This window comes from Macrosteles quadrilineatus, unplaced genomic scaffold, assembly GCF_028750875.1.
Source record: "Macrosteles quadrilineatus isolate MER2022 unplaced genomic scaffold, UCM_ALF_1.0 Scaffold_8__2_contigs__length_117827958, whole genome shotgun sequence".
NCBI classification, from domain to species: domain Eukaryota; kingdom Metazoa; phylum Arthropoda; class Insecta; order Hemiptera; family Cicadellidae; genus Macrosteles; species Macrosteles quadrilineatus.
The window spans coordinates 34003490-34017846 of NW_026542601.1; the positions used below are offsets into that span (position 1 = coordinate 34003490).

A 14357-nucleotide genomic window follows, 5' to 3' on the forward strand; every position below is an offset into this window, starting at 1 on the left:
TGATGATTGGTATTTTGTAAAATTTTGGTTTTTATCCGGTGAAAGTGTGATTCTAGATTGTGCATGGACATTTCCTCAATCAGTTGAATCGGTTAGTATTATGTAATTTACATATAACTTATACATATGATGAATTTAGCAGGATGGTCTGCATCTTTAAAAGTAGGTTAGGTCAGCTTAGGTCTGTGAGCCTGAATCTATATCACAGACTAGCCCTAAGGATATATTTTTTAACGGGTACATAATGATGTAAATAAGGTTTAAATTATCTATATAATAATGACTATTTTTGGAGGGTAGGACTATTAAAATTATTGTGTTTATTAAGTTAAGTTACAGTAACATTAATTTCTACAATCATCTAGACCTAGGCCTTCAAATTTTCTGTCATCTAGGTCGGCCTATCCCATCTAGGCTTAGCATAGCCTAGTGATGTGACGAGTCGAGTACTTGACTCGTTAAGTACCGGTATCGAGTCCAATGAAGTATCGAGTCGACTCGATACCAAATCGGCAATACTCGAGTACTATTACTCGTGAACTAAAGCTTACTAGATCCGCCGCTACGAGTCCATAGCGCTTGGGTTGGGTGCATGTCTACTCGAGTCGAGACTCGGATGTTGTTCCAGATTTTGCCACTACGAGTCGTCAGCGCTTGTGTGCTTAGCTTGACACTGACAGTTCGTATCAATACACTGCTGAATGTTCAAGATATAGTTTCAAAACCATCCGCTACGAGTACATAGCGCTCGAGTAATTTGCTTACTCGAGTCAAGACACTGTTTGTTATTAATCTAAGTTTTATAATAACGAATAAAATCCATAATTAATTATCAACTCAATGTGAGATAAATAACCTATCTCGCTCTCATCTTAAATCTACACAGAGTATAAAACGAGTCCGAGCCAAGTCTGTCCGACTCGAGTAAAGGGACTCGAGTCCGAGTCAAACAAGTTCCATTTCCAGTATTCGCACGGCAGCCACGAGTCAACAGAGCTTCGGTGCTATACAGGTAAGAATCGAGTCCAGTACTCGAGTACCGACTCGAGTAGTTGTGGTATCGAGTCGAATTGACTCGAGTAGGGAGAGTACTCGACTCGTCACATCATTAGCATAGCCTATAATTTTCTTGACATTTTTACCATTCCTGCACTAGCAAATTGGTAGTTTCCTAGGCTGCACTTAAGTTTACGTCCTACATTTACTCACATAGGCCCTAAGCCTACTGCAGTTTGGTTGGTTAGGTTTAGAACAGTTTCATTTTATAATCGACTGGTAGCCTAGTTATTAAAAGTAAATGTAGGACGTAAACAAAAGTGCATCCGTTTCCTAGAATGGTTGTTTTGTTGAAGTAAAATTTGAACAATCCCCAAATCCAACTTTGTAGCTTCATGCGGATTTATCTTATGGCCTAGTAAGAGAAGGTTTGAAATAGGCCTTATTTTAAGTTAGGTTACTCTCCTTGATCTCATTTACCAAAGTAGGTAGGCTACCTACATCATAAAATTTTCAAATGTCAGTCAAAAAATTATAGTAGGCCTACCGCAGCCCAAGTAGGGTTTCATAACAAGAGTAGCCTAGTTGACCTGTGTCATTGACTTAGCCTACATATTGTTAACAATGTTGTGGATTGTATCAACTCTAAGTGCTTGCTGTTGGCCGATGATATCAAGATTTTCAAACAGTGTACCTACATTAAGTCTCAGGCATACTTTTCAAACTCCCTTCAACAATAGTAAATAAAAGTATGGAAAGTAAAAGTATAAATAAAATTATGGACTGAGAATCATGGACTGAGACTAAATCACGAAAAGACGAAACCGATTGTCATTAGCCATTCTCGACTTCGACCTTCAATTGACTTAGACTCCATAAACCCAATCACAGTTAATGGCAAAGCACTTCCATACTACGACAATGTCAAGAATCTTGGTATATCTTTCAACTCTTCACTTACTTGGGACATAGCAGTTACGGACACACGAAAAAAGGTTTTTGCCTCCATACATTCATTGAAAAGATTACAGAATTTTTTACCACAACACACTAAACTACATTTGATCAAATCACTTGTACTACCCCACTTCAGTTACTGCAACTCATTGATCAATGACTTGACTGCGACTCAGGCGGGTATGCTCCAGCGGTCACAGAATTATTGTTTGAGATTTGTCTATGGTCTGCGACGTATGGAGCATATCACGCCATACTACCTTGAGGCACACATCCTGAAATTAAATGATCAAAGATTCATTAAAATTTTGTCATTGGTTTTTTCAATTTTGAAAACAGGCTCCCCAAAATATTTCAAATCCGATTTTAAATTTGTGTCTCAGGGTAGATCACGAATGTCTCGTTATTCTTCGATTACATTGCGTATACCTCATCATGTGACCACAGCTTATGGCAGGGCTTTTGTTGTTGCCGCTTGTCGTCTGTGGAACGGCCTACCCCTACACATTAAGACCCTTGAAAAACGTTCCCAGTTTGTGGCGGCACTGAAAAAGCTCTATTTTGAGAAGATGGTCTCGGCTGGCGTGTCCTAGGGCTACTGTTACCTTGCGCGTTTGCTGATGCGTGTATGCGAGAGTGTGTGAATGTGTTTTTCTATTTGTTAAATTTTTATGTTTTTTTTTTAGATATGTAGGTACTTGAATTGTTAAATATTTTATGTTTAATTAGATTAAGTTATCCCTATGTTACATTATTTATTATAGATTAAGTTTTTAATGTCAGGTTAAGTGTAAGAAAGGGCCATGTGGCCCTAACTTTGCCTGAAAAAATAAAGGATTTTTCATTTCATTTCATTTCAACAATGTTTGCACTCAATCGACAACTGGTGCCTGGCTTACAGCATGGATATAAATGTTTCGAAATCTGCAGCTTGGTATATTATCATCATACCGAGCAACATATTGACTTCTTCTACACGATTGAATAATGCATCCTGTCACGGAAGAGTGCCATACGAGATCTAGGAGTTTTAATGTCTTATGATTTAAACCCTGATAAATGAAATGAAAACGTTTATTTATCCCAAAAATTATAAACTAAAACATAGAGTAGCTATCATATACAATACCTAGGCCTAATCATATAAATACAATCTGCAATAAAGCCTCTAAAGCTCTAGGATGTTTTCATTAGAAGTGGTAGATTGCGGACATGATGTTAATGCTCTGAGAACTCTGTAGCCTACATAACTCAAGTTAGGCCTGTGCTGGAATATGGCCTAATTAATTTCCAAGTTCCTCCACACTTCAGGCACATTCAACTCTTCAACAAACCTTCTTTTTCTAAAAAAAAAACGCCTTCCACAGTACAATTCCACGGCTCCACAGACTCGGAAATCAAGCATGCCAACATGTTGATATGATCACCTGCAAACTGAAAGCCATAAAAAATGTCCTAGTTTAAGTTGTTTTGTTATGTGATTGTATGAGAATGTCTCCCAAGGTCACTGTCCGGAATTTGCTGTCTTGTATTGTTCGTGCTGTCACATTAATATTTATTGCAGTGTTAAACATTTTCACTCATAGTTTACGTCCACCGTTATATTTATTCTCATTGTTTTTTTTTAAGTCTTGTTTATCAAATATATTTATATTTTTGTTTGTTATTGTATTGTAATATTTATCAATTGTTATCTAGTTTTGGTAATCGTTATTTTTCTCCCAAATTCTTTAAAATGCATGTTGACTAGGTATACAGTAGGTACTTGAAATACGTACCTACCGTACATGATCTAATCTTTGTCAATGCATCTTTGGTAGACATTCCTGTTGATGTCATTTTTCATGTTAGCAATCTTTTTTTATTGTCTAGCAAGATGAATCTGAATCTGATTAGTTATGTAAGTAGGCCTGCTCTATTAGCTGAATAGTGTTTTAAGATGACGTACCTTTTCCCACACAACTGGACTGAACAGTAGGGATTACTGTTGTTTGTTTCTCTGCCCAAGCCTGCAGAGGCTATTTAAGCTGTATTTAAGGGCTTGTGAGAGTTGATAAGAGGTATTTGTATGTATTAGACATCTGATCAGCTGAAGGATTAGCTAAAACAGCTTAAGAATCAGTTAAAACAGCTGAAGAATCAGTTAAAACAGCTTAAATTCAGTAAAATCAGCTGAAGAATCAGTTAAAACAGCTGGAGAACTAGTTAAAACAGCCTAAATTTACTAAAAGCAGTTGGATAATCAGTTAAAACAGCTTAAATTTAGTTAAAACAGCAGAAGAATAAGTAAAAACAGTTGAATAATTAGTTAAACAGCAGATGGTAAGTATAAGTCTGATTGATACAGCATATGTTGCAAATGAGACTGTGTTGAGAGTTTCACTACACATCAACTTTTTAACGCTTAAATATTCTCTTAATGACTAACTCTATGGGATTTAAAGTGTGTACACCAGTCTGATGTAGTGTATAGAGTGTGTAATTGTAAACAGATGTGATCTACTGCCATAGGTTACAGAATTTGAGACACTCAAGCGTATAACAGATTTGAGAGCTAAAACTCACTGAAATACTTGTATAAACCCCTATTATCAGATTTGAGATACTTCTAAAGGCTTGCATGTGATATGTATAGCTCAGAAATCCACTATAGAACATAAATGTGGAGGTAAAACCTCACTGTGCAAGTATTTGCCACTTTGAGAGTAGATTTCTCATGGTACAGTGTGAATTTTATCGATTTTCAGGCCTGTAATGCACCTTTAAAGTTATTTGATGAGAGTTTGCATAGTCTAACCTCATATAACTGTTGTAAGCAACATATTTTAGGAGTATATGGTGAAAAACCTTAGGTTTGAATGTTAAACCTATGAACAGGGCCAAAACAGAGCTACATTCTGGGTTACTCGTAGATTCTTTCCGAGGTATACTGTTTTGGCCCTATCTCAGTTATTTATCGACCGAATGTAACCGTTTTGGCTTTAAAAGTTGGGTATTTATATGGGGTTTTGAGTATAATACATCCCATCAGTTAAAATAACTTCATTTATGGTCTACACTCTAAGTTAGGCCTGTTAAAATGACAATTTCTTACCGAGTATACTAAAGTTGCAAATGTTCATAGACTACTGTATATAACTCTGCTGTACTCTACTGTCTCTGATTTTGTCTGTAATAACTGTTAATTTATCATGATAATTAGTTGATTTTATGTGTTATTCTTTTCAAATCCTGTTAGAACCTCTGGGTATTCTATTTGTTTGGTATGTATCAACAACAGTTTGAACGCTGGAACTAAGCCTTACCGTTGACTACAAAATTGGAAAATTCTACATTATATATGATTATTACAGATGGTGACAGCTGTTACAGCTTAGTAAAACTATTTATTTAATGTATTTAGTCAATACAAAAGCCTAGCAAACCAACATAACCTAACAAAAACTGTTTTAGTTTGCCCCCAATTTTATAATTTTTAGGCTACTTGAGTAACTTTAAACGTTGAAATACTCATATTAGGAGGTTAATTACCAAACTTTTGAGGCTAATTACAGTTAAAATCAGTTATTCAAGGCCTAAACAGATCAAATAATTGAACCCTATCATTGGAGTTTTCGGTAATTCACTTCTATGTCTGAAGATCAAGCCATAATTCAATATTATACTACATTATACTAATAATAACATATACAAGTATTGAACTTTGAAAAATAACTCCTATTTAAAGAAATGGAAAGGATTACAATGGTTTAAACACTTTATTATGTGAAAAAATATTGTCACGAAAGGTAGCAGACGGTTAACAGTAGCAGACTACTTCCAGATTTCAGTTCTCAAACCAGTTGTTAAAGTATTGAATGCAAAACAGCTGTAGAGTCAGGTTGACCAAAATAGAATAAAATATTCCACTCGGTTGGAGTTGGTTGTATAGTTTGAATGTATATAATAAACTTTTTAGCTTTCTACACTTGGAAAACTACCAACAGTGTATGCGCTTGTATTAAGCGCATACGGTAAAATTATTACCGTAACAGGATTTAATACCAAAACTCTCACACTTTTATATGTATATATCTAGCTTTAAAACCTATTCAACAGTAAAAATCATATTTAACTGTAATTCTAAGACGATTGGAAACTGCTGTAGACTACGATTAAACAGTTGTATACGTCAGAGAAGATTCTACACGGTGGTATTTCTGCTGAATTGACAAACAGCTGACGTACTAAAGGTGCTGACATATGTTGGATTCACCTATAGCCCGTTACACTTGACTTGGAGGATGTAAAATCCTTTCTACACCTAAAACAGCTCTAAACAGCTCTAAAACAGCTCTAAAACAGCTTAATAGCCTCTGCAAGCTTGGGCAGAGAAACAAACAACAGTAATCCCTACTGTTCAGTCCAGTTGTGTGGGAAAAGGTACGTCATCTTAAGTGAACCTGTCTTATGCACAACTGGACTGAACATACAGAGGTTTGCTTTATTCAAATATTTATCTTGTAACTTGCCACTAATGTATTTATTGATTGTAAAAATTGTGTTTACCGCATGAATAAATAGGCCTAAATAAATAAATAAATATTCAAGACTAGCCTTAGGGTTGAAGTGCGAGATTTGTGTTATCGAGCATTTTAAGGCTGCTCTTTAGTATCTGTCCTACACTCATTCAAATGAATATATCGATCGATATAGGCTATCGATTATTTCATTCGATAGGCTATATCAAATAATATATATATTGATATTTTTCATTAGAATGTAAGACAGTTATATTAAAGGGCAGCCCATTTTAAATATAGTCGAGAATGTAAGCCTACCTAAATGACCCTCTTTCACTTGCGTTTTGGACAAAACTCTTTGCTAGGCCTACTAACTTAAAAAAAAAATTACTCTGGGCCAGGCTACTGATTATTTTTTATAAAAAATGACATTGGAACACAGTAAATTTCTAGATTACGGTCACATGAGATTTTGTAGTAATTTCTACTAAAATAGGCCTACTTAAAATAAGATCTAAAATGCATAGGTAGGAAATAGGGGGAAATCATATTTTAGCCTAACCCATCCTAACCATTTACCATCTAGGGGACCGGTGGGAATCGAGGTTTTTTTTGGTGGGGTGAAACACAATCGGAGGGAAATTAATTATCGAAGGGTAGAAAATCTCTCTTTTGTTGGGATATTTGCGCTTGAATTGGTATTCTGCCAAATAACCAACAAAATGGACATTCCTAACACCCTACCGTGGGAATGATATATCGGACATCTTACCAGTTTGCGTTCCACAGTGCTAGTGTGGACGCCGATGTTAGGATCGTTGAAGTGCAAGGAGTGGTTGACCGTTCCGATGCTGATATCCTTCATGTTCCAAACAATTGCAGGCTTTCCAGCAATCACTATAAATAGTGGTTCCTGGTAAAACTCCACGGCACCTAATGATTTCAAGAAGGGTATCAGCATCGCGCATATCCACAGACACCAAATACCACTTCCTGGATTCACGTTCTACGCCGTCGAAGACCCACTGGCCCTCTACCCTACGGCTACGGTAGTATTTTCTTCTGTCAAACTTGCCTTCGTCGATCTCTACAATGGTACTTGGCCCCCCGAGTTTCTCCGAGCACTGGTTGGCATGGTGAACCAGGACTTCTCGGTAGAACAAGTACCAAACCGTTTGAGCAGCAACCCCACAGTTCTTGGTGATATAGCTGTGCCACGGAGGTTTCAGCCACAGATAGGAGGAAGCTAGTTCCACGATAGTCCTCGGCAAAATACGTGCGTTAGAAAGGAACAATTTTTTCAATGTCGTCCACTTCCACTCTGTCACAACTCTTCTGCACAGATCCTTTTTTTGATCTGCATGCTTACGTGGTTGCACCGGAAAAAACATCGTTTTCTGGTTGAGTATGCATTCGTGCCTACATTTCTAGCTTTTCACCTCATTGCTGAGAACACCATGCTGTACAATGAGATCCACCACCTCATCCACGCTCATTTGCACGATGTTGAAATGACGTTAAATGCACAAATGACACACACCAGTCACTTCCATGTCGTCGTTTGTTAATGAATGCTGAAGAGGACAATGGAAGAAATTTACGTACTCATAGCTGTTCCGCTATCATCCCATTTCCCTCTAAAACGTCTTATAACACCAGCCTTTTATTAATATGTAAGTGTAATAATTATTGTAAAATATAATTATTTATACTGCCAAAAGAATAATAGACCTGGGGTATTAAGTTAATTAATAAACTTGAAGTTGTTGTGAGAACAGTTTATTTCATAACACCTGTTAATCTCTATTAATTATTATCATATGTTTATTTGTTATTCTATGTTTGTAGAAAGGTAAATAAAGTTAGTTGAGTTTGAGTTATGACATAAAACAGTCCATTCACTTAATTCCTAGTAAAATAGTACATGGTGGCAGCGGTTTAGAGCTATGCCTCAGAAGAGAAATCCAAGAAGGAAACAATCTGACTATGAAGATAATGAAAATGAAAGAAGCAGAGAAAATGAATACAACAATTCAACTAAGAAGTCAATCATTGTATCAAACACTCATTCAGTTATTCAACCTCCAGCTAGTTTCTCCTTTGTACCAGCAGATTGGCCAAGATGGAAAACACGATTTCAAAGATATCGGTCAGCATCTGGGCTATCTGAAGAGTCTGAGAACAAACAAATCAACACTCTTATATACACATTAGGTGAGAAAGCTGATGAGATTTTTGCATCTTTTAATTTAGCAACCGAATCAACGCTAACATTTGAAGAAGTCTTAGATTTATTTGACAAACATTTTATTCCACGGAGAAACTTAATTTTTGAAAGAGCAAAGTTTTTGAAGAGACAACAAAAAATTAATGAAACAGTTGAAGAGTTTATAGTTAGTCTCCATTCCTTGGCTAGAACCTGTGACTGGGGTTCACTTAATGATGAAATGGTGTTGATGGTACTAATACTGGGTTTAAATGATGAGAAACTTAGTGATCGCTTGTTGCTAGATCCCGAGATGAATTTAGACAAGGCCATTACAGTTATAAGACATGCAGATAACGTAAAGAAAGAGAAGGCAGATTTATGTGATGAGAAAAGAGTTCAAATTGAAGCAACTACGTCATCGAGTTCAAACCAAAATCAAGGATATAGGTTTCGTCAAAAGAAACAAGAATACCCAGCGCAATGTATCTGGTGTGGTTATAAACCGTCCCATCCAAGAAGCACGTGTCCAGCAAAAAGCGCAACATGTAACTTATGCAAAAAGATTGGTCACTTTTCGAAGGTCTGCAGATCTAAAGAAGCACAGAAAGTAACTGATGAAAATGAAGTAAGTGAACTTGGACCTTCAAATAATAAAGTATTCATAGGTACACTTGGGGATGGGTCAAAATGTAAGCCCTGGAAACTAGAATTAGTATTTGAGGGAAAACCACAAACATTTAAAATTGATTCAGGGGCAGATGTAACAGTAATTCCCCCTGGCATAGTTGATCCAAGTAGGATCCAGCCGACTCTAGTTGAGTTGTTTGGGGCTGGTAGAACAAAATTAGAAACTGTAGGTTGTGTTAGAGCTAATATCCAATACAGAGATGTTAAAATAAATCACATTGTATACGTAGTGAAGGGACTCGTAACACCCTTGCTTGGTCGTCCAGCAATACAGGACTTGAAAATTTTAACTTTTGTTAATTCAGTTGCAAAGGTAGACAGTGACTTTTTTACCGAATACCATGAAATGTTTAGTGGTCTGGGCGTCATTCCTGATCCCTACACAATAGCACTTAAGGATGGCGCAAAGCCATACGCAATAACCACTCCTAGGACAGTACCTTTACCCCTAATGTGTCAAGTGAAAAAAGAACTAGAAAGTATGGTACAAAATAATGTAATCACACCAGTTGAGCATGCTACTGAATGGTGCTCAGCAATGGTAGTAGTGCCTAAATCTAATGGAGATGTCCGCATATGTGTTGACTTAACAAAGTTGAATGAATCCATCCAGCGGTCTTATCATCCGATTCCCAAAATTGAAACGTCTCTCAGCTCAATCTCAGGAGCAAAATGGTTTTCAAAACTTGATGCAAACAGTGGTTTTTGGCAAGTCCCCTTAAATGTAAATTCCCAGGATCTAACTACTTTCCTTACCCCCTTTGGACGTTTTAAATTTCTTAAACTTCCATTTGGAATCACATCAGCACCTGAACATTTTCAGAAATGCATGAACAAAATCTTAGACAACCAGTCAAATGTCGCAGTCCATATGGACGATATTCTGATTTGGAGCAAAACGAAAGAAGAACATGATACAGTTGTTCGGCAAGTACTTGAAAAGCTTAAAAATGTAGGAATGACACTTAACAAAGACAGAACTGAGTTTGGAAAGTCAAGTATTAAATTCCTCGGGCATTTCCTCTCATCCGATGGAATTTCTGTTGATAAGGGAAAGGTTTCCGCCATTCTCAAAATGGACTGCCCAAAAAACGTAAAAGAACTTCAAAGGTTCAATGGGATGGTAAACTTTCTTGGTAAGTTTATTCCTGACAAAGCTAAGATTTTGGCCCCAATGAATTCATTACTTCAAGCTAACGTTCCATGGATATGGGGTCCTGAGCAGGCGAAGGCATTTGATGAAATAAAACTCATTTTGACTAACTCTCCTTGCCTAGCCATTTACGATGTAAATCGTGAAACAATTATCTCCTGCGATGCCTCGCTTCAAGGACTAGGATCAACTCTTTCTCAAGTTCAAGATGATGGTTCTATACGACCAGTATCATTTGCATCCCGAAGCCTTCTTCCTTCTGAAAAAAACTATGCAAACATCGAGAGGGAGGCTACAGCTGTTGCTTGGGCATGTGAAAGGTTTCAAGAATTTATTATTGGCAAGAGAATAACAATACAAACAGAGCACAAACCACTACTTCAAATTTTGAAATCCAAACATCTTGATGAATTGTCTCCAAGAATTCAAAGAATTCGATTGCGTCTCATGAGATATGATTTTTCAATTACTTATATTCCTGGAAAGCAGCTTCTAGTTCCTGATGCTCTTTCAAGAGCACCTCTCCCATTTTCAGGTACTGATGACCGTGAGTTAGAAGAAGAAACTCAAGCGTTTGTTCAAATGGTTTTGTCGTCCATCGATATAAACGACTGCATAGTTGCTAAAGTATTGGAGGAACAAAATAAAGATCCGACTTTACGTGAACTGAAAAAAATAATCATCCAAGGTTGGCCTTCTAAGACATCATTACGAGATGACCTAAAACCGTATAATTCAGTTAAGGATGAGCTAAGTGTTGATAATGAGATGATACTACGAGGTTCAAGACTTGTAATTCCGCCAGCTCTGCAGTCTTGGGCACTTCAAAGAGTACATGAAGGTCATTTTGGAATCACCAAGTGTCGTTTACGTGCAAAAGAGTCAGTCTGGTGGCCAGGAATTTCTTCAGCCATTGAAAGTATGGTGAAATCATGCCCTACTTGTATTAAACATTCAAGGAACAGTCATGAACCATTGCTTCCCACACAATTCCCTGACAGGCCATGGAAAACACTTGCGATGGATTTGTTCAAACTTGAAGGGGTTTGGTTTTTGACTGTGACAGATTATTACTCCAGATATTTTGAGATAGCTGAATTAGAGTCATTAACATCACGAGAAGTAATAATGAGATGCAAAGCCTTTTTCTGTCGACACGGCATTCCAGAAGAAATTAGGTCTGACTGTGGGTCTCAATTTCAAGTCCTTGAACATTCAGATTTCAAGACATTTTCCAAAGTTTATGGCTTCAAGCATATAACAAGTAGCCCAAAATTTTCCCAAAGCAATGGAGAGGCTGAAGCGGCAGTGAAAATCGCCAAAATGATTCTAAAGAAAAATGTGGAAGACCCTTATTTGGCGCTTCTAGCCTATCGAACGACACCCCTCTGGAATGGGTTCAGTCCCTCTCAGCTTCTTATGAACAGGCGATTACGGAGCACATTGCCTCAGACAGGACATTTGCTTTGTGGAAAACCAGATCTAAAGGATCTTAAAGGGAGAGAAGAAACATATCGTGAGAAGTACAAACACAACTATGATAGAAGGCACAAAGTGCAAACTCTCAATCCTCTTCATATAGGAGACCCAGTTTGGATTGTGGACCTTAGAAGACATGGCAAAATTGTGAAAATCCTGGACAGCCCTCGTTCATACATTGTTGAAACTGATAAGAGGAATGTGAGAAGAAATCGATTCCACCTCAAACTTGCCCCTTATTTAAGAGAGGAAAACAGTGAACAAAATTTGTCAGCAAATACACATCAAACAGAACCATACAACCGTCCAAAGAGAAATATACACAAACCAAGCTGGTTGAAGAACTTTCAAACTTAAAAGGGAGGATGTTGTGAGAACAGTTTATTTCATAACACCTGTTAATCTCTATTAATTATTATCATATGTTTATTTGTTATTCTATGTTTGTAGAAAGGTAAATAAAGTTAGTTGAGTTTGAGTTATGACATAAAACAGTCCATTCACTTAATTCCTAGTAAAATAGTACAGAAGTATTGTTTAGTTAAAAACTAAAAAAATGGGGAGGACATTTAACAATGGGAATAGCGTTGGCTATCCAGTTGGTTATGTTTTATAAAAACACAACGTTGGTTAACTTAGTCTTTAGTTATATCTATATCCAATAGATTAACTTCGTTTAGGCTAGTTCTCTCTGTCAAACCTGGCAAAGGTAAACATGAAATCTAGTAAAAATAAACGATATCAGCAAACTGATACATACTTTCTCCGACAAGCTTGTAAACAACCTTTATTAAATGGGTAAGCAGTGGGAGTAACTATTATAATATCATAGAATAGTATAGAATATTATTCTATAGGGATGAATCACAAAAGTTACAATAACTTTTGAACCGTAATTGTTACAGCAATGGGGGGTTGCACTATTTCTGTTTAGGATTATAATGACCATAACAAATTAATTTTAATCAAAACTGGCATTTTTTCATAAAATCTGATATTTTGTTTTTTTATGGGAAGTATAGGCCTAAGTTACAATAACTTTCGACACTTGCTCCATTATTCCTGTCCTCGGCTTCGCCTCGTACGTTAAAATAAATAAAGTGAAATTTGGTTTTCCTGTGTGAGGCTGAGCGCACGCTGGAAAATGCCACTTTCCATCCTAGTAATGAAATATACTTTCTTGAAGAGCAACAAAAAAACTATACAATTGTGATCTAGGCGTAATTCTACATAACCTAACAACATTCATAAGGTAGGCCTAAATACTTCTGTGGCCGTAATCTAGGATTTTACCCTTCTGTCTAAAACTCAAATTTACATTGACTGTTGTTAAAATGTTTTTTATTTTTTATCTCTCCTATTCTTATTATGAGCGGGCAAAGAAAACTCAAGTAGGCCCTAAGTTATGTTATTTAGAAAGGGTAATGTTTAAAAATCATGTTTACAGTACCCTTTTGCTCATGAATTCTGACTGGAAATTTGGCCTAATTCAATTAAGGTATCCTTAGTACCTGACTTACATGGGGTTTTCCAAGGAAGTTCTTCCGTCTATATGTAGCCTACAATATTTATTCCTCTTAGATGTACTGTTCATCAATTGAAGTATCTTATTTTCCATCTTAATGGACCTGGTTTATTAGTACCATAGATTTATTTTAGCGACAATAGTTATGTAGGCGTGTCAACATTATAACAATTTCCACAATCAAAACCAAAGCATTATATTAGTCCTTAATCAACTTAGGCTACCTTAAATTCAGTAAAAGTAGTAAATATGTTCTTGATTTCAGATCTTTCAAAATGGATTATAAGACTTGGTCTCGGTTTGAGGCTGTCCCATTATCTAATGGAATAGTCACCCGAAGAACGGGTCTTGACTATCTGAAACCCCCAGCTGAGATCCTGGCTTACTACCGAGAACACTTTGGCATTTACTGGTTCAAGTAAGTTTGAAACCTTTACACTGTTTTATGATTGATTGGTTTGCATTGTATTTTAATCTTAATTCTTAAAGATTTGTTTCACTGTGGTTGTTTTACGTGTTACTATGACAAATTTGTACTACTCAGACTAATACTTAAGTATATTAAAAACACACTACCAGTCAGCATTCCAGTGAAAGCCTAAGATTTCTGGTTGTCATCAACTAATATAGTACAACCCTGCTAAATCCGTCACCTACGGTACCAGGACCATGGTATTTCAATACAGTATTTTGACTCAATCGCGGGAAACAAATATGTTACCTTTCAGCAGGAGATATTCTGGAGTTTGGTGTGATCGCAGATAGACCCCAAGAATGATAGAGTTTCCATGATTGCTAGAGACAATGATGATGTATTCAGAAGTCCAGGAAATGTGTAGTATTTTGCCA

At 36.6% G+C, this 14357-nt stretch overlaps 1 protein-coding gene across 1 annotated transcript in view; it reads left to right on the forward strand.

Annotated features, from left to right (window-relative positions):
- Positions 1 to 14357, forward strand: part of LOC128999399 (uncharacterized) — a 71997-nt gene continuing 57640 nt past the window's right edge. The window contains exons 1-2 of the mRNA XM_054425888.1: positions 1 to 91; positions 13774 to 13926. Coding sequence (XP_054281863.1) covers positions 13784 to 13926 — 143 coding nt within the window. The 5' untranslated portion in view covers positions 1 to 91; positions 13774 to 13783. The remainder of the gene's footprint in view (positions 92 to 13773; positions 13927 to 14357) is intronic.